Raw genomic sequence first — 25,514 nt, forward strand, 5'->3', positions numbered from 1 at the left:
CATAACACAGCGCATACGCAGGAGACTTTTGAGTTCATTATTTATTGTGGTGACATCTTGCTATAACACTCCTCCTAAGAGTGAGGTCTAAACGATGACATTTGTTGAGAGATTCAATCAGCCCTTAGTACGGTAAAAAAATCTGCTAATTTTTTAGCTCGCAGCTCTATAGGACGCAGGCTAAAATGAGCAGACACTTCACTAAAAAAAATATGCGCGAGGTATCTCCACGGACGTTACGGAGAATCTCTCTCTATTGGATGGAGTGTGTATATTATGTTATAGTATTTTGAAATTATTTTTTTTTTAAATTGTGCACTCTCACTGCCTGTCAATCATTTATCTGGACTTAAATGTTAAAAACCCAAATATAAGGGGCAAATTTAATTCGGAGCGAGGAGACGCAATGTGTTTCCTGAATAGTCCGCAGACACACATCGCACTGGAGGTTTTACAGAAGTCACCCCTCATTTCCCTCGCGTCACATAGAGTTGCACAGAAAAATGGGCAGATTTCTTACCGTAATAGCCTGAAAATCACTTGTTCATTGTGGTTCTGATGTATACAGTGTGCAGTCATGAATCCTACAGGGTCTTAGCACCCAGGGTAATTGCACTGATAGGATGCCGAGCAGAAGACTCATATAGAACAGAGAGGATTATATTACAGGCATAAATTGACATAAAAAATCATAAATGTAATTTCTGATGTTTTTGAAAATTTGTTTATTGGGGTTTTTCATTGCAAGAAGGAGGTGAGGGATACAGAAAGAAAAAAGAGGGGGCTATGGGGTATACAGCTAAGTTGAATCCAATGACAATTTTTCCAAATACAAACTATCATGTTTCAAGTTGCTGATCTTATAGGTATCAATGAGACGCTTGTAGAGGAGTTCAATATGGGGATGTGGGTGAGGAGGAGAGGGATAGAGAACGGGATGGAGAAGGGAGGAAAGGAGAGTACCAGGGGAGTGTTAGTAGTGGAAAGTCAGTAGGGAGGAGGGTTTCAGGGCCAAGTCTGGGTGGGGTGACGTTGCATGTTGTTCAATGATCAGTGGTGTAATGTGATGTCCAGGGTTCCAAGTGTTGGAGAACTGGTGAGGGCGATTGTGGAGAATGCTTGTAATGTGTTCCATTTTGTGTGTTTTGCCATACTTTGGGAATTAACGCTTGAGTAGTGGGTTGGTCTATTTTTTTCCAGTTTAGGGCTCTGAGGCATTGAGCAGCTAGTAAGACGTGTCCATTTTTAGTGTATGTTTTGGGGTGTCAGGGATTGGGTGGGGAGTAGGTGGTAGGAGATTTTGTCTGGCATTGTGATTTGAGTTTAACGTGTGAGTAATTGCTGGACCTCAGTCCAAAAGCAAATTATCTTGTTGCATGACCACCAGATGTCGGACAGAGTGTCTTCCCCTCCACAGCCACGCCAACAGGACATTGAGACATTGGGGTAGATAGTCCTCAGCCTCGTTGGCACAAGGTACCACCAAAACATTAGTTGCTGCGTACAGATGGAGCTTTTGGCCACCGCCTCTCGAATTCTGGGATCAGTACTCCGGACCAAGGACCTCACCCATGTCTCTCTCCCATCTAATCTCATGTCTTTCTTTGAGTAGCTGGTTATGTTTTAGAAATATTGAATAAAACGTTGAGATCAAGCCACTGAAGGTGGGGAGATGAGGGGTTCTACTTTTTTTTTTGTCACAGTAGAAGTGGCGGATCTGTAGGTATTGGTGTAATGTGGTTGACGGTAGCCAAAGTGGTCCCGGAGGTCAGAGAACTTGGAAAAGCTTCCCGAGACAATGTCATGAAAGAATTTAACACAGCAGGGTCTAGGCCGGGGGAGAACTCGGGTTTGTTCCATAGAGGGGCCATGTGGGGAGGATCGGATATCAAGTCAAATGCACGCGTGCAGAAGCTCCAAACTGAGAGTGAGAAGTGCAGGGTTGGAGGGAGTTGGGAGGGCAGGGGTCCATGCTTGGGGTCAATCTAGAAGAGTGAGTAAGGTATATGCATGTGAAGTAATTGGCCCTCAATGTCTACCCATAGTCTAGTTTGTGAGTGCGAGTGTGTAAGCACAGCTTGCATGATGTGAGATGCTAAGTAGTACTTGTGCCAGAGGGAAGTCCAATCTGCCCTCTTTCGAGTGCCTATAGAGGACCTTTAGACGCACTCTAGGTCTTTTAGATGCCCAGACACAGCGTGTGGGGTGAAACAAGGTACTAATATGACCTCAACCAGTCTGCATCTCGTTTCGCACAAACTGTGGAATATAACAACATATGCGTTTTCTAGCCCTCTGGTTCCCCATATTTGTCAGTCTAATTTAAACTTGTATATATTCTATTTGAAAGTAGTTACAATGTCTGCCACCATGTTTTTCTTATCTTGCAGACTAGTCCATTGTTTCAGCCTAGGCAAAAAGGAATATTGTCCACCAGTCCTCTATGAATGTACATCGCACCAGGGGGTCTCATGTATTAAGATGGGTAAAAGGTCCACAGATAGAGCTCTATGTTTAATTACAGAGGACTGTTTTGTGTATTTAAATGTAATGTGTCTGTATTGTGATCTCTCCTGTTTAAACAGAGTTTGCTGTATAGCCACAGAACAATACTTATCTTTAATTATATCATGAGTGGTTCATCTGCTATCCCTTTGTCTGTATGTTTACCTGTGAAAAGGTATACACAGAAAATCAAAAAATCTGGCAGATAATGAAATTGCTGAGGTCATTTTTGGGCTTAAAAGAGAGCTCCAGAGGACAGCAAAATGGCATTCACTACCGAGTGATAGCTGAAGTCAGGCTGGTGTTGAGATCCAGATCTCTGCCCTGACAGGAAAGGGACAATCGGTCCCTGGAGTACTGCCTTTGCCCTGATCTACCTCTCCAGGTCTTGGGGAGCTGTGTGTCCGCCAAAAGCGGAGTGACAGTGACTCAGGACTGCTGCCTCTTCCCCTCTATCCCTCAAGGGATAGAGGGGAAGAGCTTGATTGGATAGACAGCAGTCCCTGAGAGTGGCAAGGATACTGGTGAGGTGTTTTCATTATACCCTGTATGTTGTCTGTGCCAGACTGTAGTGTTATTTGTTGCAGGATATTATTTAAAGATGTTTATTGCTGTTTGGTGTTATCATTTTGTTAAATAAACTTATTTATTTTATTTTGGATATTTGCCTGGGTGATTTTGAACCTTGGATAGGTACCGGGTAGGCCAGCTGTGCAGCACATAGGGTTAGCTTAAACCCGGTATCATCACGGCGTGTGATGAAGATTTGAAGGTAGTTGAGGACAATAGATGGTACTCTGATCGACAGGGCTTGAAAAAGATGTAGGAGTCGGGCAGGAGGTTCATCTTGACCGTCGCTATTCTACCAATCCATGAGATGTGGTGGGAGGACCATGAGTGAAGGTCTATTTTGAGCTTGACAAGTCCTTACTGTACATTGACTACATGCATATGCCCATTCCCCTCCCCATTCCACCCCTGACATTGTAACCTGACATAAGTGTCCTTTGCGCTCAAAGATGAATTGCATACAATTGCATTCTCTGGCATTTGCAGAGCAAGCGCAGTGTAATTTAACGCAAAATAGAGTAAGTAAGTATCAGGCTTATAGTGAGATCTAATAAACACTTTTACTTTAGCTCTTAAATATTTGGACATATATTTCTTTTGTATAATATATGCATTTTCATACTAGGCATACGCACTAAAAAAAAGTACACATACACCCCTATTAATAGTTTTGCATATCTTAAACTTATGACGGGCAAACACAGAGCGAGTACAGACAGGGCGCTCACTTAATTACGACTAATTTAGACGTGGACGCAGACACGGCTGTCATGAGGCATTTGTCTTGCGAGTGCAGATATACTCAAAGATGATAATGGCTATCAGCAGTGCTATGTATCCGCTTCTGATTGGTTGATGGCGCTGTTATGTGCGCATTGTCGCTAACCAATAACGATTGTCGAATCTCGATTTGTGTTTCCAACACACAAAGATTTATTCTCAAAAAGTAGCAGTAGATATTCAAGCGAAAATTATAATAAGTACAGCCGTTACTTATCGCAGGCGCTCTGGATCCAGTGTGCAGTCATTCAATCCTGAAGTCTGGGGACAAGATGTCTGAACACTAGATGAGGAGCTGCTGCTTATATGCACACAGAAATACAGTAAAACAATGCAGATGGTATAGCTTGCTTCTATTGGTCCAGGTTTCAGGAAGGTCCAAGGATTTGTCAATCATTGGCTAGTTTAAGCTCAGGAATCCAAAGGAGGGGGTCATCTCTTCAGGGGATGAGCTCTGATCTTCCCGCCAAGATTACTCAGTCATAATAGTCCATAATTCCTTAACATTAATAACTTGCGTATGCACTCTGCGATTCCTTCGCAGAGTGAACCGGACAGCCGCAAATGCGAAGAGGATTAGTATGATACCACACATGACTAGATTCCTTCAACGTGTACCATATGTTTTACTGATATGCATATAACTTATAATATTACACTTAAATACTACTATATTTCGACATAAATGACTATGGGCTAGATTTACTAAGCTGCGGGTTTGCAAAAGTGGGGATGTTGCCAATAGCAACCAATCAGATTCTAGCTATCATTTTGTAGAAGGTACTTAATAAATGTAAGCTAGAATCTGATTGGTTTCTATAGGCAACATCCCCACTTTTTCAAACCCGCAGCTTAGTAAATCTGGCCCTATGTGTTGCAACTACCATTAATGTGTACTATTTTACAAGTATGCGTGTTTGTGCGAATGTATGTAAATGACTAAATACTGTTGTTGCCACGTGTTGCAGCTGCGTACGCCCTTCCACGCCGTAGCGTGCCCTTTCACGCCATAGCGTACCGTACGCATCTTTTCAGACAAAGACAACCAAGTTTGCTCGATTTTAATTGAAATGACTTTATCCAATATGTTGACTTCGACAGCGCATTGATCTTTCCAGATGCTAGCAGTGAAAACAATGGCGTTGCAACTATCTCATATCAAGTTTGCGGCCTTCCATTCGTATTACCGTTTCTATACAGACTTTAAAATTAAGGTTAGTGCAATCTCTTTTGTGACATTTCTTTAATGACCCTGCAAAAACATAACAGCCCAGAAGACGAGACATTAGCCCGTCTCTCTCCAGGATATTAGTATACGCGATGCAAGAGTAAATTAGTTCAGCATTAGGAAATGCAGAATGCAAAATATATAAAAGGCTTCAGAACAGGAATTTGACTCTAGTCTTATAAAAATTTCCAACCTAAATACCTGCGAGCACCAGTTCTGAGCTGTATGACCACTTGACCACTTGCTCAATGAGACTGGCACACGGATGAAACCTTATTTCACGTCCCACTGCACAGCTATCAGCCGATGACAACGTTCAGCCACAAACGACCTAAACCTGATTTGAACCGGTGACCCCCAGGTGAAAGGCTCCCTCTCTCAGTGACAAACCTCTAAGTCATTCATCCTGCCTGTGAATTGTGCTTCTTAATTGTTTGCTTTGCTGGACATTATAACTACGCGTGAATGAACCAGTTGTGACCTGACTCAGTCCAACGTAATTGTTTTTTCAGAAGGTACTTGATTTACTAGGTCCCTATTCGAAAGAATTCAGATCCTATGTAAGCTTCCACCTCTGGGTCAGGATTTATCCCAGTGCCTGTCAAAGGTCAGAAATGTAATATCTACAGTTTAGTAAGCTTAGTCCCAGTCAATATATAGAGATTTACGGCGTTTATAATAGATTAGATTATTCCAAGCCTATTTTTTTTTTATTGTTGAACTTGTAGTTAGTAATGTGATGGAGAGGGCAGAGGTGTCCCCTGTTAGCAAATGAATTACTTAATTTTCAGCATCATTGTGTAATCTGGTAGAGAGTGTAGTACTCTCACCAGATCCAGTCTAGAATAAAAAGAGAAAATACGTTCACGTTTTAAATTGCCTGATGCTAATTACTATAAATAGGCCAGTGTTAAATGATTAGTAATTAAAACAAACATCATCTACTCATATCAATATGTTAGAAAAACAGAGGCATCGTCGTCTGCTTTGACCCCCGAGTTGTCCCTTTGCGAACGCGTTGATCATTTTAATAAATTACACAACTCCCTACGGACCACAGTTCTCTATGTTAACAGATGGCGCGCGTGAGATCATGAGCGATTTCTAAATAACCGTTACAAATTTAAAACGATAGGTTTCCATTTTATTAAAAGGGAAGCTGTAATGAAAATGGAACACCGCTGATATTTATAGGAGCAGGATAAGCAAAATAGCGGAAAGCCATCTGGTCTGAAATTAATAAATTAACCAGTTTAGATATTGACGTTTGTTTATTTATAAATGTATTCAGTTTTTCAAAAAACTTACTGCACCAGTTTACTTTTTATATTGTTTGAGGGTGGACTTTATACTGGTCATGGGTCTTGGTGACCCCCTTAACCAGTATACATGACTGCTTTAAATTTGATCCCACGACGGAAATGGGAAGTGGTAGAGCCCTGGAGGAAGCATTATCCTTATCACCTTATTAATTACTTCTGTAGCACAAGCACTGGATGATGTATTGTACGCATCATTTCATAATATTTTAACCTTATGTTTAACCTTATCTCCTTCACAATGAACAGAATTTTGCCAATGCTACACTTCCCCTTGTGTTCTATTTGGAATTTGATGAGAGTATAATTTAAATAAAGTTTCTGTTTGGATACAAGCCTAAAAACAAATCAAAATTTACTGACTGCATGTTTCCATATCTCTTAAAGTCTCATCCATGTCACTAATCACATAACCTTACTGCCCAATATACACTGCTCTGTAACATAACCATATTGTTATATGTATAAATATATGCCTTAATGATGTAGTTCTAACACTTGCCAACTTCTTTCACCCACCCCTACGGGAGATTCCAGGAGGGTAGAAGTTTGGGGTGTGAGGATGCGATTTGCTGCCCACCGCTGCACCAAGGGGAGAGTCATGTTGTTGCACAGCGGGGCGATGATGTCACAATTGTCATCGACTTGCGTCATCAAGACTCCGTCCCACCTACTTTACAAGAAATGAATTGGAATCTGGGAGGGTAGCTTAAATTCGGGATTCTTCCTGACAGAAGAGTAGGCAAGTATGGTAGTTCTAGAAGGAGTTTTTGAAATTGCACTTTAAATACATGTTGTCTGTGGGTTATAATCACCTACACCTATACCACAATAATCACCTACACCTATACCACAATAATCACCTATACCATACCACGATAACTATCTTTGTAGGAGTATGAAATTACATCATACACTGCAATCTGTGTATGACACATTGCTCAGCATTCTGCACGATATTCCCAACAGTTCCACTTTTCAATAGCCCCCGGGGTTGGGGGCTATTTTATCCTGATTTTTCACTCTGAAATGTTGGCACTGTTATTTATAGTCTGCGGTGAATGGGAAGTGATGGTTATCACCAGGTAAGCACTGACTGCTCTACAAGACAATTGCGGACAGACAGCAAGCCTGCAAACGTATGCCTGCCAACAATCCCAATTGGAAAATCGGGAGAATTTAGGCCACACCTCCAATCCCTGCACACTAAACCAATATCCACCCAAAACACGCCCATGTTGGGTGACACTACACCCTTTTCTAGTAGGCTATACCTTTTTTTGGGGGGTACCAAAAATAGGGTTGTCCCGTTAAAATTGCCACTGTTCCCTTTAGATAAAGTGTTTTAAGGCTGTCTTATAAGGATGGTGGCTATTTTGTGTACATGTGTTCACCAGGAACTAGTAACATCAATGAGATATGAGACACAAAATGCTGTTACTAGTGTCTAGTAAAATGCATCGGCTGAAGTACGGCGAATAAGATGCCTTCAAGCTGTGTAGGGAAGACTACCTGTGCAACATTAGAGGCCAGAAAATCAACGCAAAATGTTTCCGTGCCACCGATCCCCCCTGGGCAACCCGTTATGTTGCTGATGCTCTGCCCTTAAAGTGATATAATCTGTACCATTCAGGCACCATGATGCAATGTCCCTAGAAAATTGGGACTAATGGAGGGGGGTATGGTGACGGGTCCACTTTAACCAGAAAACAAGCCATCTAAAATCATGCGGCATAACTACCCCTGGCGACTGCTATGTGGCCCCGTAGTGTGGACCAAACCATCTTATGACCATGTGGGGGGGCCGGGCCAGGAGCAGCGGATCCTATTTGGGTTTTCAGTTCAGTATCACTGTGATATTATTCCCTCCCTTATTTACTGCTTTACAAATAAAAGATTATTATTAATTTTAAGTGGATTAACCTAAAATATGGACAATGACAACAAAATAATGTAGAGAGCGAGTTCCTTTTAAAAATTTTAAGATTTGCATAGTATTTAATCTTTCAGCTAGTCTTTTCAGCCCATAAAGGGTTAACCCACCGCGACACACAATCTGTAGGGCGCAGCCTAAACCTACAATAATAAAATAACAATTGTGTATAAATTATGGATGCGCGGCAGTTGCATCTTAAATAAATATTAATGCGCTAAATGCATAATAGACAGAAATGAGGAAGTAAAACGCCGGATTTATGTTAGGAATAAAGTGGCAAATTAACTTGCTGAGGCTGAAATAATTTTATTTTATTGCAGAGCATTCTTACAGTGAATTTACTAATTCGAACATAGCAGTTTTGTAGCAATATTTTCTTAAGCTTTGAGAGCTGACACCGGCGTGGGCCGTTCACACCACAGTACACTGAAATGGTTATCACCCATCAAGGTAATTACATTGAAGTTGAAATAATTACTCTATCAATGTTAATGGTTTTTCAACTTCAATAAAGCACTCACCTGCCGATAATCACTGCTAACCTCGTGCTCTACCGCAATTCCCTCTCTATTAGGAGGTTATAATATAGCTGTTAGAATGGTCACTTGTCCTGAACAGCTGCTGAATTTCACTTTAGTCGTCCGTGAACCATAAAAAATGAGTCATCTGTGTATGATTCGCTTGTTACAAGCCCTTGAATGGCAAAGAACGTAATCTCCAGGCAAATCTAGGTTGTATCTTTTGGTGGCCACTTTGCTCAGTGGGCTTCTTGCCCAATTAACATTATTTAGCTTCGTCGCTGTCGTCAGAAGCAGCCATTTTGTCAGCTGAACTTCATGAAAATGGAGCCTGTCAAGTGACAGGGGACCAGTGACATTTCTGATGCACTGTGCAGCCATTTTGTGGGCAGGATTAACACTCATGAGAATGAGACTTTTACATCTACATAGGCTGCATTCTCAAGATTTCTGTTTCATCTCACAAAATGGCCACCAGTGATAATATTAGTTCTTAATGAATTAGAAGACTGTATTCCCATCAATTCTCTTTAAGCTAGCAAAATGACTGTCTCCAGTAGTGTACTATTGTGCCATAGCTTTCACTAACATTCTTATCACCTTATATGTCTGGCACCAATCAAGGAGTTTCTGTCATGAATCTGACACCTCCACATGTTTTTTCAAGCACTGTGACTGGTCCTATGACTGACTGTCCGATTTGTAGATCTATTTTGCCAAAAGACAATAAAAACTTACTGGGCATGACTGACCCTCATGTGCCAAAAACAGAATACAGCTGTGTCCACTTGCAGCATGACTTCCGAATGGTTAAATGCGTTCCACATAATTAAAAACTGAGACTGGTAAAGTCTTTACAATTTATCTTTGGTAAAAGAAAGAAACTTTTATTTAAATTCGGAACCATCAACAGTATGTACCATCGTGGAGATTCAGGTACTGTGTCACGGTGCTGGTAGCTCCCAGGAAAGTAGCACTTGGCTGAGGTAGCTATCAGAGACACACCAATCATGCCAAGCTACTTTGTCCTGAGAGGACTGGACGTGAGGTAAGCCACTTTGTTCTGAGAGGACTGGACGTGAGGTAAGCCACTTTGACATGAGAGGATTGGACGTGCGGTAAGCCACTTTGTCCTGAGAGGACTGAATGAGAGGTAAGCCACTTTGTCCTGAGAGGACTGGACATGAGGTAAGCCACTTTGTAAGTCACTTTGTCCTGAGAGGACTGGACGTGAGGTAAGCCACTTTGTCCTGAGAGGACTGAACGAGAGGTAAGCCACTTTGTCCTGAGAGGACTGGCCATGAGGTAAGATACTTTGTCCTGAGAGGACTGGACGTGAGGTAAGTCACTTTATCCTGAGAGGACTGGACGCGAGGTAAGCCACTTTGTCCTGAGAGGACTGGACATGAGGTAAGTCCCTTTGTCCTGAGAGGACTGAACGAGAGGTAAGCCACTTTGGCCTGAGAGGACTGGACGCGAGGTAAGCCACTTTGTAAGTCACTTTGTCCTGAGAGGACTGGACGTGAGGTAAGCCACTTTGTCCTGGGAGGACTGGACGTGAGGTAAGCCACTTTGTCCTGAGAGGACTGGACGTGAGGTAGGCCACTTTGTCCTGAGAGGACTGGACATGAGGTAAGACACTTTGTCCTGAAAGGACTGGACGCGAGGTAAGCCACTTTGTCCTGAGAGGACTGGACATGAGGTAAGTCACTTTGTCCTGAGAGGACTGAACGAGAGGTAAGCCACTTTGTCCTGAGAGGACTGGACGCGAGGTAAGCCACTTTGTCCTGAGAGGACTGGACATGAGGTAAGCCACTTTGTCCTGAGAGGACTAGATGTGAGGTAAGTCACTTTGTCCTGAAAGGACTGGACATGAGGTAAGCCACTTTGTCCTGGGAGGACTGGACGTGAGGTAAGCCACTTTGTCCTGAGAGGACTGGACGTGAGGTAGGCCACTTTGTCCTGAGAGGACTGGACGCGAGGTAAGCCACTTTGTCCTGAGAGGACTGAACGCGAGGTAAGCCACTTTGTCCTGAGAGGACTGGACGTGAGGTAAGCCACTTTGTCCTGGGAGGACTGGACGTGAGGTAAGCCACTTTGTCCTGAGAGGACTGGACGTGAGGTAGGCCACTTTGTCCTGAGAGGACTGGACGCGAGGTAGGCCACTTTGTCCTGAGAGGACTGGACGCGAGGTAAGCCACTTTGTCCTGAGAGGACTGGACGTGAGGTAAGCCACTTTGTCCTGAGAGGACTGGACGTGAGGTAAGCCACTTTGTCCTGAGAGGACTGGACGTGAGGTAAGCCACTTTGTCCTGAGAGGACTGGACGTAGGGTACAAGCTGAAGTCTAAGGATTGGAGAAGGTAGAATAGTGATGACCGAGGCCAAAGTCTAGGGATCAGAGAAGGTAGAATATGGGGACAAAGCCATGGTTGAAGGACTAGAAGCGTTAATATTGTGATGTGCAGTCCAACAAAACAAGTCTTCAAAGCAGAGAAATCAAAAACAAAACATGATCTCTGCAAAGGTTTGGTAGAACTGAGGGACAAAGGCTACAAACAGGTGAGATAGGAGTGGGTTTTCAGAGAACGCTTGAAGGCTATAGAAAAGTTTTGTTGTGTGAGGGAGGGAATTACACAGATTGACTGCAGCCCGAGATACGTCCTGTAACTGGAAATGGGAGAAGGTAATGCATGTGGATGAGAGACGCAGAACGGAGGTGTCTAGTTAGGAGATATTTTGAGACCAGTGAGGAGATGTATATTGGTGCAGTTTTGTTGATGGCCTTGTATGCTATTAGAAGTATTTTAGATTGGATTCAGTAATAAAAGCCAACCAATGTAGAGACTGACAGAGTGGCTCAGCAGAAGAACATTTTGCAAGGAAAATCAATCTAGCTGTTGTGTGCAAAATAGATAGGGGTGAGAGTCTGTTTTGGGGAAGACCAGTAAGGAGGGAGTTGCAATCGTCAATGCGGGAGAAGATGAGTGCATGAATGAAAGTGTTACCTGTATCTTATGTGCGTATTCTGGAAACATATCTTAGATTCATGTAAAAGGAGTCAATGATAGTTTTGAGCCAAGGACAACACCTAGGCAGCTAAATTGGAGTATAGGGTTTATTGTTTGAATTTATTTCTCAATAAATTGACAAAAATAGGATGAAAATCTATGACTGAGTAAAGTCTAGAATCATAAAATTTAAACAATTTGAAGTAATTTAAAATGCACTTACAAATATATATAATCGTAGATAAACTGTTATTTACTTATCTTTTCCTTAAGTTTGTTTCCCACTTGGCCATGGGAAGAATAAATGATTAATAAAATGATTGTTTCATAAAAGGAACCAAATTCTTTAATTCTAAACACATTTAAATAATATTTGTTTGTTAACAGCATTACATTATTTGTCTTTATGAAATATCCAAGTAACCAATATAAGCACTACCATTAAACCCCCCATAATAATATTCACATTAACAGATGAGTCAAAAAAAATATTGATTTTATTATAAAATAATACTGATTAAAATGGTAAAATGTAAAAATACAGCCATGTATATTTCCAAATTATTTAGATGAGAAGAGTCACAGTAATCCAGCACGTCAATTATTCCTACGAGACTTTAACAAATATCCCACCGATATACAAGAATAGGTCATCTGAATGGGGGTAAGCTCAGTGGTCAAATAGAAGTTAGTGCTCCACTCAATTCAATTGATCTTCATTTGGAACAATTGCTGTCCCATTAATGTTAGAGCATACTAGTTCAGAAATATCCCACTCATTCAGGGAGAGCAATGTCTTAATAATGTACAGGGCAGCATGGTGGCTCAGTGGTTACACTCCTGCCTCACAGCGCTGGAGTCATGAGTACGATTCCCGAATAGGAACTAGTTTGTGTGGAGTTTGCATGTTCTCCCCATGTATGTTTTTTCTAACGCGTTTCTTTGCCCTATTCCCGCAATTTCATCAGAGGTATGCATTTGGCAATTATCTTGTTCCAATATAAGGAGCACAGTTTCCCTGACTAAATAGCTATTTTCTCTACTCATTACCTTCACATTGTTTTTTGTATAGATATAGGTATCTTAGGATGGCGATAGCAGGAGATAGTCAATAAAAAATACTTTATTTAAATTTAAAAAAAATCAATGCAAAATATTATTTTAAATGTTTTTTTTAAAACTTTTTAATTATTTTACAAGTGGAACCGGCAAGCCAGACTACCCGTTCAGATCCACCTGGTCCGTCAAAGCCGTAAGACTACTGTTTCCGCTGCCTGTCAGTAATGCCAGGCAGCAGAGTATCACAGTGATATTTTTTGGTAACTCATGGCAATAGGAGATCAGATGCACTCTAATAACTCCCTCAGTTTCACATTTCTCTACTCAACATATGCAGTTTCTCATCAGTTCTCAGATGAAATGAGAAATTTTGCTACTATACATTTTATAACATAATAATAATTATATTCTTGGCATTTTGGCTCAAACGTCATAAATGTAGAGAGTAAATCTGGGCAAGATCCTAACTCACGTCTGATCACAACTCATTTCCTACCACTACGATTGTTCTATTAATTTTGGATTCAGACTAAGTAAATATTGAAATAATGCGATGAACTATCTATTTGAAACTGATGTTTCTCATATTACAGAGATACAATAATGTTTTGGAATGCCAAGTCATAAAACATATTTGTTATAAAAGGTAGAAAAAAATAATAGCCAATATAGATCAACTAGATTTATTACACAACATTCTAAATTCTTTCACAGAAACAAGCAAAGTGCTTGTCTACAAACCACACCGATGAATCATGAGGCTCAACCCTGAATCAAGAAACCTCACCCCTATTCTGTGATAGAAGTCGGCACTGTCCCACTTAAATCGGACTCTATTTACTGTTATGCAGCTATAACTAAGATTTTCTATAGCAATGACAGAAAATCTTGCATCATCACAATCTTTGCTACAAAGGACCGTGTTCTTGATATGGCTCATGCCATTATTATTTGCATGTTCCATGTTATTACAAGTCATTATACATGTCAATGCACCTCCGATGGGGACATTACAACCCTTGGTAGTCTGTTACCATAAATTCGCATTCCAATCCATTTTATACTAATATACAACACAAGTTAACCCGTGCATGATACTCATGCATTCTAGTCAAATCAAGCTACTTAAGGTGTTAAAAAGGTTCTTGTCATGCATTTGGGCCATAGCCCAGGCCTCAACCACCAACCACTCCCCACTGTCACCCCCCGCAACCACCAACCACTCCCAACTTTCACTTCTACTTCAAGAAATATATATATATTTTTTTAAAATCTTTATAAACACTTTTAACAATTAACAAATTAAATTAACAAATTAAAAACATCTTAGTATACCAAATTTCAGCCCTTTCTGAATTTTTTTTTTCACACACACTAAGAATTTAGTAGGTCAGTGTATAACTCCGCCCAGCAGGTGGCGCTGCAGCTTGGTTTTATTTTTTCCACACACACACAGACAGACTAACACACGCCAATAGACATTTATATTATAGATACAACATAAAGCTGTATAGTCAGAGAGTCACTCACCGGTACCGTTAATGTTGACCTAGAGGAGGTGGTTGAAGGTGGATCACTTGTGCTCTCTTGATAAATAATACGATAGTGCTTTATTACTCCATGAGGTCTTGCAGGAGCGATCCAGTCAAGAAAGACAGAATATGCACTTGTTACTTCTGCATTAGGTGGTTGGAGACCTTCAGGTACAGCTTCCAGAGTATGTACTAAAGACCACAAACTTTCTACAAAGTCCACACTGTTTTGTGCCGTAATGCGGTATTCGTAAGCAGTGTACGGTTGTAATTCTTCTGAAGTATCTATACGCTCCAACACACCACCAGACCAAACCAAGAGCATCACGTATTCTTCATGGCCAGCAAGACGTCTGCAGATGACATAAACCAAGGTGAGTTGAATTAAAATAGATGCATCTTTGTTCATTTACAGTTTTCTATGTTACGCACACATATATAACTTCACAATAGGCGTCTGTTAATATTTAAAGGTCATTGAGCTGTAAGTGTCATAGATTACAGATCTCATGCTGTCATTTTCATCATCATCATCATTTATTTTTATAGCGCCACTAATTCCGCAGCGCTGTACAGAAATGATTCACATCAGTCCCTGCCCCATTGGAGCTTACAGTCTAAATTCCCCAATATAGACACACACACACACACACACACACACACACACACACACACACACACGGAGAGACTAGGGTCAATTTTGATAGCAGCCAATTAACCTACCAATATATTTTTGGAGTGTGGGAGGAAACCGGAGCACCCAGAGGAAACCCACGCAAACACAGGGAGAACATACAAACTCCACACAGATAAGGCCATGGTCAGGAATCGAACTCATGACCCCAGTGCTGTGAGGCAGAAGTGCTAAGCACTAGGCCACTGTGCTTCCCACTGCCACTAGTTTCTTCTGCATTCCACAATTTTAAATCTAAATCTTTCCAAATTACATCTGCAGTTACAGGATGTCAGAGCGACTTGTGTGAGCCTTGGTCGCCGTGTTCAGTACCTAGAACCTCCATACTTTAGAAACAACTATTGCAACTTTCCCCCATCGAAACAGAGAGGGCCTGGGTCATTAAGGAGAACAAAGCAAATAAAAATGAGCAACTTTGCACCTTGGCAAAACCATGTTGCATTAGAGGGGGAGGTAAATTTTAAATATAGGGACAGATTTATATTTGGGGTAGGGCATGTCCTAGATCAACTTTAAATTTCAGTGTAAAAATAAACTTATTAAGTATTTGTGTGCTACATGACAAAAAAGGCATTATTTAACTTACGTGCAAAATAGTAAACTAAATTGCACCCCTTCCATTGTAACATGTTTTTTCCAGGAGAAATCATGCTCCTTTTTTTGCCTTGCCTTCCTTAGTGACTCAGGCTCAGAAAGTTACAGCTGAGTGCACAAAAATGAGCAAAATTCCTCAGTTCCGGTACCCATGCAGCATATAAGTGACAGCTTCTGCAAACCAGAGATTGTCGATGATAGTGACTCAAATGTGGGCCGGGTCTAGACAACCTAGCACTACTCTGACAACCAAAGGACAATTAATGCAGACGGCAAGGAGGGTCCAGCACATAAAAACAAAATGGAAAACATGAAAAAAACCTGCAAAATAGTGGATAACTTAAAATTATAACAAGATGCCAATATCATTCTACTTTCTTCTAATTGTGTGCTCACTGTAGACTAAGCGCAATGGGCTTCTAGACATGTGAAAAATAAAAAATCTTCTAAGCAAGAGGTTATTATATCTGTATCATTGATTAAACATAACTCCTGTCCTTTACAGCTGAGTTTTGTGGTGCGGTTTGATAATCAGAGTCAAACACAAGAATTGTGAAGTCTTTTATCATAATATCCTAGGGAGACAGATGTGAGAGTGTATGAAACGCTATGAAACATTTTTTACATATTTTGACACAAAGTACTTTTTTGTCCTGTTTTAAATAGGTCAATTTGTGTGGTATAATATCTAGGAGAGATTTCCAAAACTGCCACACTCCTTAAGCTACTGTGGTTTGATTAAGAATAAAAATGACGCGTGGAAAGAAGCATTACATTACACCGAACACAGATACAAAGAAGCGACTGATGGGATGTTACATTTTTAAGAGTATTGTATGGAGGTTATAAATAAATTATATCTTTATATAGCTGCAGGAATACTTCCAGTATTGTATATCCCAAGTCTAAATATTAAATAATGTTTTCAAATCATTTCTTAGCGGTCTTCCTCCAAATTATTATCTCCTTTTCAAAATCTCTCTGGAGGGCAGACAAGTATGGCTGCCAGTCACACACACAGATTCTCAGCATGTCACATGAAGCCAGTAAGGGATTTTAACTCTCTTGTGCTAGCAGCCAATTGCTTCTTTTGACAGCAATCAGCGCATTCAAATTGAGGGGTGAGGGTGGGTTCACGTTTTGGGACACTTAGGGCTAGATTTACTAAGCTGCGGTATTGAAAAAGTGGGGATGTTGCCTATAGCAACCAATCAGATTCTAGCTTTCATTTATTTAGTACATTCTATAAAATGACAGCTAGAATCTGATTGGTTGCTATAGGCAACATCCCCACTTTTTCAAACCCGCAGCTTAGTAAATCTAGCCCTTAGAGTATGACTGCAAAGGAGCCAAATAAGTAGCTGTGTGATTGTGTTTTGTGGCCACATCTCGCAACCAACCACAATTTGTCATCACTGGCTCAAAATATCTCTGCACCTTTCAAACTTCTGCTGGCCCACGAAAAAAAAAAAACCTTTTTCTGTGAGCTACACGAGCAGTGGCGCACCCAGGGGGGGTGTCTGGGTCTCCAGAAACCCCCCCCTCCGCTAATAAAGTGCCCTACATATCGGCACTATACTATACAGCAGCCGCGGCGCTGTATACAGCACCGCCGCAGACGCTTCTTTGACAGCGCTGCGGCTGCTGTATAGTTCAGTGCAGCCGAAACGGAGCTGCCGCGGGCGCATGCGCGGCAGCTCTCTAGGGTTTTTTTTTCTTTCGGGGGTGGAGGAAACCCCCCCTGAAAAATCCTCTGTGCGCCCCTGACGTAATACACAAAGAAACAAGGGAATTATTATCATCTCTTAATTTAGCTCCCGTTACAGATGGAGCACACATCATTTACATGAGTGTCTGAACTGTGCACCCAGCACATGGAACATTGATAGCAATTTGTCTATCACAGGCACACAAACCCACATACCAGAACTAATATGTCAAAGCCAAAGTACCAGTATGTGTTTTAACTATTGTATAAGAACAGAGCATGCAGATTATATCCAAGTAAACACAGGAGAACACACAATCTCCACACATATAGCATTCTGGTTGGGACTGAACCCAGAGCCTCAGCACACAATACATATCTGCATACCACCATGACACCAGGGTGGCCACGTATGACTTATTTTTGTTTTTTATATCATGCCAAATTTGAGGCATTTATTAAGATGTTATGATTGTCTGCTGTGCATAAAATACATTGTTATAGTTGCACCTGATTGCAAACACATGTTCTAGCAGGCATACTCAAGCGTCATCACTAGTTATCAGCACTTACACCCGACTTGTAGCTGGTGCAAGTGAGTCGACTGAAAATCACGTACCTTTGAGATGCCCGGAGCTTGAACCAGATACTGCTGCTGCGCTCGCGCTTGGCACGCCCTTGGCACGCCCTTACTGTACATTGACTATATGCATACGCCCCTATCCCTCCTCGTTCTTTCTCTGAAATTGTAGGCTTTTGGAAGGGTCCTTTGCACCCGATGATGGACTGGACGTTGCTGCGGTCACTATAGTATGGTCCGGTTCTGGTGCGGTCCATTCGTAGTGCGGTCTTACTTAAAATACTGCACACATCGGGATTTATGTTCCTCAATGAATCAAGCCCAATGTCCACACAGGGCACCTCCCTACAGGAACCTGACCTAGCCGAGCGGCAGACATACTTGCTACTTTTTATATTGCTCCTCCAGAAGTTCCCAGAGGGGATATGGGGGGAGGGGGCAGGGCTTAGCGGGTCGCATCATTTTGCCCCCACCCCTGTACGGAATGATGCGTATGTGTCATTTGACAGCGGGGGACTGGGCCAAAATGATGTGATTCCCTAAGTATCGCGCAATTGCGGATCAAATTTTGTCCACTTCACTAGAAAGTGAGCAGATGCGGGAGGTTGTCCTACTCTGCCGGGTGTCCGGAAGACCTACCTGGAATTCAGGATTCTCTCGAACATTCCGGGAGAGTTGGCAAGTATGTCTGCAGGGTTCTCAACTCCAGGACCTCAGCCACAAACACTCCCTGGTGCCAATGCACCAGGGAGTTCATACTCGCGCTGCAGCAGCCAAGAGTTCAATACCAGCGCTGTTTACACAACTGTGTTGATTGCAGCTGCCGCAAACCAAGACATGAGCCCTAGACATGCCCCCAAACACACACACACACACACACACACACTTCTGCTTATTGGGAGAAGGTCCTTGTACATTGCTAACCATGGGATAAAAGTTTGGTCCAAACATTTATTTTTTTTAATACTTTAATAGCGACAAGAGAATATTCAAAATTAGATGATCTTCGAAAAATGGATTTATTCATTTTTCAAGGGAATAATGTATTAATAGTTGGGGAGAAAAATGAAAGTATCAGAAGTAGAAAGAAAATAAACAATATAAAGCCAATATATAGTACATAATATAGTGTATGGACACTATAAAGAAGGTTTGGGATTAATGAAACCATATACCATATAATATTCTCCCTTTTACTTATATATCATAAGGTAGGCTGTTGGTTGTCAGATTAAAATGTACATTAGTAATAAATGTAGAAGACATGTATGAAATTTTAATATGGTGGAAGAGTATAGCTGTCAGATGTCATCTATATAGAGGAATTGCTATTTTAATGTACTTTTTAACCCAGTTTGGTCTGCATGAGTTATACATGAAGAGACATTAAGATAGAATAACAGTCAGCGAAAAAAAAATCACATTGGATATCGGTGTGTATGATTTTCATAGAATTTCATATTTATTATTAAATACACTGTGACCATTTTTTATGTCCCTCTCCCTAACAATGAGCTGCAACCCTATACCCAGAACAGCCTGAATTAGATGGGTGTAGAGCAAACAAAGTGTGGAAGTTGCAGTATAAAGATACTGGTGTATTACTTCCCCTATGTCCCACAGTTGTGCCATTGTGGTGGATCCCTACTCTGCATAACGTGACCTATCGCATCTCGCAGATGGTGGATTGTTTTGAGATCTGGGGCCTGATTTATTAAGGATCTTAAATTAAGAAGTATCTTATTTAAGTCTCCTGGACAAAACCATGTTACAATGCAAGGGGTGAAAATTAGTTTTCTATTTTGCACATAAGTTAAATACTGACTGTTTTTTCATGTAGCACACAAATATCAATTTTAAATTTCAGTGTACAAATAGGCTAATGAGCTTCTCCACTGTAATTCAAAACTTGAATAGCAAAACAAGTCTCAGTAAGTATAAGACAAGACATGAAAACACCCATGGCAACCAATCAGATTCTAGCTAGCATTTTGTAGAACGTGCTTGTTAAACGATGGCTAGAATCTGATTGGTTGCTGTGGGCAACACCTCCACTTTTTCTTTTTAGATTGTTTGATAAATCTACCCCTTAGTGATTCACGCCTGGTCACAGAGCTGTACAGCTTATGCGCACTATGGCAAAGCATAGGAGCTAGACGTAAACACAATCAGCTTATTATCTCTTTATTGCAGAGTCTATTGAAAGTGATTAATGTGACTGGGTTATGGCAGTCTGTCTCTCTGCAGTCCTTTGGGTCCTAACAAAAAAAAAAAAGAAGCAGAATTGAGGCATTTGTGCATATGGAGATAGCACGCGCTGAACCCAAGCTAATATATAGTGCTGGTAAATGTCATGACAAGTATCCGTTAACATATAATTTATCTTACATGTAATCACCCGGAGGCGCGGGTTAGGATTCTCCAATTAACTGCAGTATGGATTCTAGCTGTAAAGCTGAACATATGGAATGTATCAATCTGTGTCCTGTTCAGTATATTGTGTATGTATGTGAAATTAGTGCTGCGGATGTAAACATATTCTTATTATATGCAGTAAGATATAGCTACAGGGCCAGATTTGGACTATGGGGAATATTTATCAAAGCGCAAAACGCCTAATTTGTCGATGGATTTTTTCTCTTCGCCCTATACCACCTGCGGTAACTATACTGCCAGTAAAATGCCTTTACATTGGGAAGACTATTTAACAAATATTATGTTACTATAGCAATAATAAACCAAAAGCATTAAAAAAAAATCTTTGTTCTTTGATAAAAGCCTTCTTAATACATTACTACTTTATAACATGTTATTCTTATGGGTTGTTTTTTTTTTTTAAATAAATAAAATAAAGTTTCAAAATAGATCTTATTTTTATGTTCTTTAACAGGTGGAACTGAACGGCCAGATATTTGCTTTCGAATCCACTGGTAAAGCCAGCAAGCGGACGTGTGCACGCCCGTCCTCACTGCTAAAGCACAGTAGCGCAGGAGGAGCGGAGTATCGCGCAGTTTCCCTGGCTATTGTTTTTTTAAACTGCGGACATAAGGGATTTCCTATCACTGTGTTAAAAAAAAAATGAAATCTCACCGTGACCGGGGACAGTTTGATAAATGTAGGGGTGGGGTACGTATTTTCGGCTGCATTAGTGCCGAACACAGTTAGCCCGACTTACCATATAGCAGGCATAGTAGTTTCCCTACACGCTTAATTGCCGAAAAATGTCAAATGCAGCTTTCTAAAATTTATCCAGACTGAGATTCATCATCATCATCTATTTATATAGCGCCACTGATTCCGCAGCGCTGTACAGAGAACTCATTCACATCAGTCCCTGCCCCATTGGGGCTTACAGTCTAAATTCCCTAACACACAGAGAGAGAGAGAGTGAGACTATGATAGCAGCCAATTAACCTACCAGTATGTTTTTGGAGTGTGGGAGGAAACCGGAACACCGGAGGAAACCCACGCAAACACGGAGAGAACATACAAACTCATCACAGATAAGGCCATGGACAGGAATTGAACTTGCGCTGTGAGGCAGAAGCGCTAACCACTTAGCCACCGTGAGAATGTTGGTTTTAAAGCGGCAATGGCTGGACCCGACGCCTGTATTTTTCAAAGTACACTTTGAAATCATATTTATTCATGTAATTAGTGTAAAAAAATATATATATTTGAAAATTAATATTTATATAAATTATTATACTGTTAAGAGTTTTTATTTTATTTTATGATGACATAAAAGTTTTATGTGTTCTGATGTGACCTTTAATTGTCCTTACGCTGCGTATACTGCAGTCTATTCTGTGTCTACGTACGGGAAGTACTGTTTAGGCAGAGCACACTTACACCCAAATTAAGATCACAAGGTATTTTGAGATCCGCGCTCTTTTTAAACCGCAACTTACGGTAAATTGCATTCGGACATGAATCAGACCCAGAGTGCGCTTCGTAAGTTTCCTCCATTGTTGCTGAGTATTCGATACGAGCTGATAAGAATTACAAATGTCCCAGGTAACTATTCTCCAGTTTCTTTATATGAATACGTTTTTCAGTTAATATCTACAGCCCATTGTTTGTGAATTTGAATCTTTTACCTAGACTTATTCCTTAGTTTTAATGAAGCCTGTTATGTCTAGGGCTACTTTTATACTGTATATATCTGTTATGCCTAATTTATGAGAAAAGTAATTCTATTGACTTAACAATGATATTAAGTGGAAGGGCCAATTTCAAAGAATCTCCAGAGGACGGGGAAACAAAAGAATAATTAAAAGCATTGATTAACAGGTTAGACAATTTAGCAATGCAGAAGGTTTGCGCTGTTCCTGCCTTGCAGTCGTATTACACTATGCACTATTTTTAAACAATGAAACACTTATAAAGATAGACCACAGTTTGTCCTAGACCAGGGGGACAGTTTTTGGGAATGCTCTGTATGTGTGACAGCGTTATTTCTATATAAAACGAGCAGGTCTGTTTATTAATGGGAAAAAAACCCTATCACAAGAGAAAGTGGGTGTTTATTGGCTGGTGATAGGACTTTTCCCGATCTATTTGTGGCTTTTCCTAGCAATAGTCTAACTAACATCCTATTTATAACAATTTGGAACTGGAAGTCCAAGTTAGGTCTTGCATCTGTCTCTGATAATGAGGACGTAGCGAGTCGGTCTAAGCTGATCAATCTAAGAATGATCCCAAAACTATGGACATTCCAGAAAAACGAGGAGAAAAAAAGAAAACCAGAACGGTATGTGGTACCGGAAGGAAGGTGGCCGCAGAAGAAAGTGTAATGGACTACCAATGCTGAGGGGGTTCGAAGGAAGTAGCGGGTATACCAGACGAAGAACTACAAATACTAAACATCTCTAAGGACTGCAAATAACTAATGTGTGTACAAAGCTCCTCCAAAAGGAATTCATTTTCTCCTAAGTCAACCATTTGACAATGTAGAACTGTATCATTTTCTCCGCAGGTGAGATTTGGTCCTTATAAGCAACAATTAGGTTGGGAATTTGATTATATCCATGTATTATCTTAGGTAGCAATGAAGCTTTTTAAAATTATTTAAGAAAGGAAATTAGTTCTATTTCATGGTAATGTCAAGATGGTAACCTTTCAGCCAAAGAGAAACAGGCAATTAGGTAACCCTACTTCTAAACATCTTTCTGACCAAAGAAAACATTGATGAAGGAGGCTTTGACACAACAGTTGCTGGTTCATGAGTTTTATAATTCTTTAATACCTGAGCCCTAGGGTTCCAGACTGGTATTAGATTAAAGGTTCATAAATATTGTACCTAAATACCCTATAGTGTCTTCTATAGGGTCCTAACATAACCTTTATCTAGGTACTTAGATTTTAAATTAAGTCCAATGGTGTAAATGCTTCATTTTTACCAGAAAGATATCAGCACTGTTCTGAAAGGATTTAGATATTTCTTTTGTTAGGTAAGTGGGAAGTGGGGTGTATACGGTGGTATGCCATACCGCCACTTCTCCTACTGCCTTCATTGTAAAACTATCACATCATATATATATATATATATATATATATATATATATATATATATATACACACACACACAGTGTTGGAAGTGGGGTGTATACAACGGTATGCCATACCGAAACTTCTCCTACTGCCTTCATTGTAAAACTATCGCATTCCATTACTTATATGCCCATTACATTTTTCATACCAACACTTCAAAATTACTACTTTGGTCACTGGTAGAAGCAATTTCTTTTTAAAGTGATATATATAGTGATATATGTTTAGTATTGATAGTACCGGGTCCACATTATCTTTTTCATTGTGTGTCTGTTATTTGTACTTAACTCCTTGGTTTTTGACGGCTCTTGGTAACATCATGGGTTGGCACTGTGATGGGGACCCCTGTTGCTCTGACATATGCCAATACTTTTGCCTAGGAGAAGTATACGGTATTCTAAAGGTATAGTCTATACATATCGAGGATTAGAATGTAGCAAGGTATAGAGATTATTTTTGTCTGGGATAGTGAACAAGAATTGTTTGAATAATGTGTCTCTTTCCTTAATTCAAAATGAATCACTATGAATATTACATCAAACTTTGATGAATCAGTGGAATCATTTCTAGATCCATGTATTTTTGTTGAGGATAGGTTGATACATACAAATACATAGAAGAGGTACAGCTACAACTTCCCTTACTGTACCCAAATTTTGTACTCGGCCTCTGAGAGGGAGACAGCAAACAATGGAACTGTACTGAAAGGTGAGCTCGGCCTAGTACCATGACAGAAGCTAAGTAAAAGTCAATGACAAGAATATGTTTCTACACTGGTCCCTTAATATTTACAATAGACAAACAAAAAGTGAAACTACAAAACACAGAGACACTAATCAGCACACTAATCAGCAATGGCCAGCAGCTGACAATGTGATCCATGAGGCCTAGGAATGGAACTTCCCTCCCACCCAATACTAGTACAGCTTTTACTAAACAATAAGGAAAAGATCTGTAGCAGTAGGTCATTCAAACCACTGCTGGGTTTCCTGAGCGGACATTCGTGATAAACTTTGGGGTCACTATTTTTTCCCCCAGCACATTTCTTATGATGACTTTTCACATATTATAAGCATAGGTGAAGATTTTGGCAGTGTACTAGACTGTTAAGGATATGCAATAACAACAACTGTCCTTTTTTGTTTTGTATACATAAAAGGGCATTTATATTGCCATGTAGTTGGTACCATATATTATATGGGATATTCCGAGTGCAGGCTTATTTCTTCTCCAGTATACTACACTGTCTGATTAGCAGAGACGTGGAGATTGACTGTGGTCGCCGTGGCTACAGGACTTTCCTGGCCCACCTCCCCTTATTCACCTGTCCCTGTGCTGTTGCTGTGTCATGGCGGAGGTTGGCTGTTACCGGTTGCGCTGTTCTCTCCCCACCCACAGGCTGGATGTCCCTGGGGTTACGCGGTGCCGGTTCTTTGTTTTATTACTTATCATTTCTTCTCTGACTAGCTTGGGGCCACTAGGGCTCCCCAGAAGCTGCGCCCACCGGTGTTTCAGCCCTGGCTACCACACCCTGTCATCAGGCCTGCTAATCAGTAGCAGAGATCCATATAAAGGAACTCACAGCACCCAGTGTGGGGGCAGGGATTATTCTGACCAGTATGCAATCACTCCTTTCCAGCCCCCATGTATATATATATATATACATAATTATTGGATAAAACTGCACTCACACCTTCAAGTAAATCCTCTTTGGGGTGCTCCACAATAGCCCCCAGTTCCATAGTAGCTGGTACATGTTCAAACAATAGAGAGGGCACTCACCATTTAAAACAGATAGATTCAATCTATCTGTTTTAAATGGTGAGTGCCCTCTCTATTTTTTGTATATATCTACTATATAAAAGCCTAGTGGCGCGTGTCTGTGTGTGGAAAAAAAACAAACCAAGCTGCAGCGCCACCTGCTGGGC

General features: G+C 40.7%; 1 protein-coding gene across 1 annotated transcript in view; it reads right to left on the minus strand.

The window, feature by feature from the left end:
- USH2A (usherin) overlaps positions 1-25,514 on the minus strand; it is a 558,840-nt gene that overhangs the window by 68,779 nt on the left and 464,547 nt on the right. Inside the window, exon 61 of the mRNA XM_075204257.1 lies at positions 14,456-14,810. Coding sequence (XP_075060358.1) covers positions 14,456-14,810 — 355 coding nt within the window. The remainder of the gene's footprint in view (positions 1-14,455; positions 14,811-25,514) is intronic.

The sequence above is a fragment of the Mixophyes fleayi genome, chromosome 3 (genome assembly GCF_038048845.1).
Source record: "Mixophyes fleayi isolate aMixFle1 chromosome 3, aMixFle1.hap1, whole genome shotgun sequence".
NCBI classification, from domain to species: domain Eukaryota; kingdom Metazoa; phylum Chordata; class Amphibia; order Anura; family Limnodynastidae; genus Mixophyes; species Mixophyes fleayi.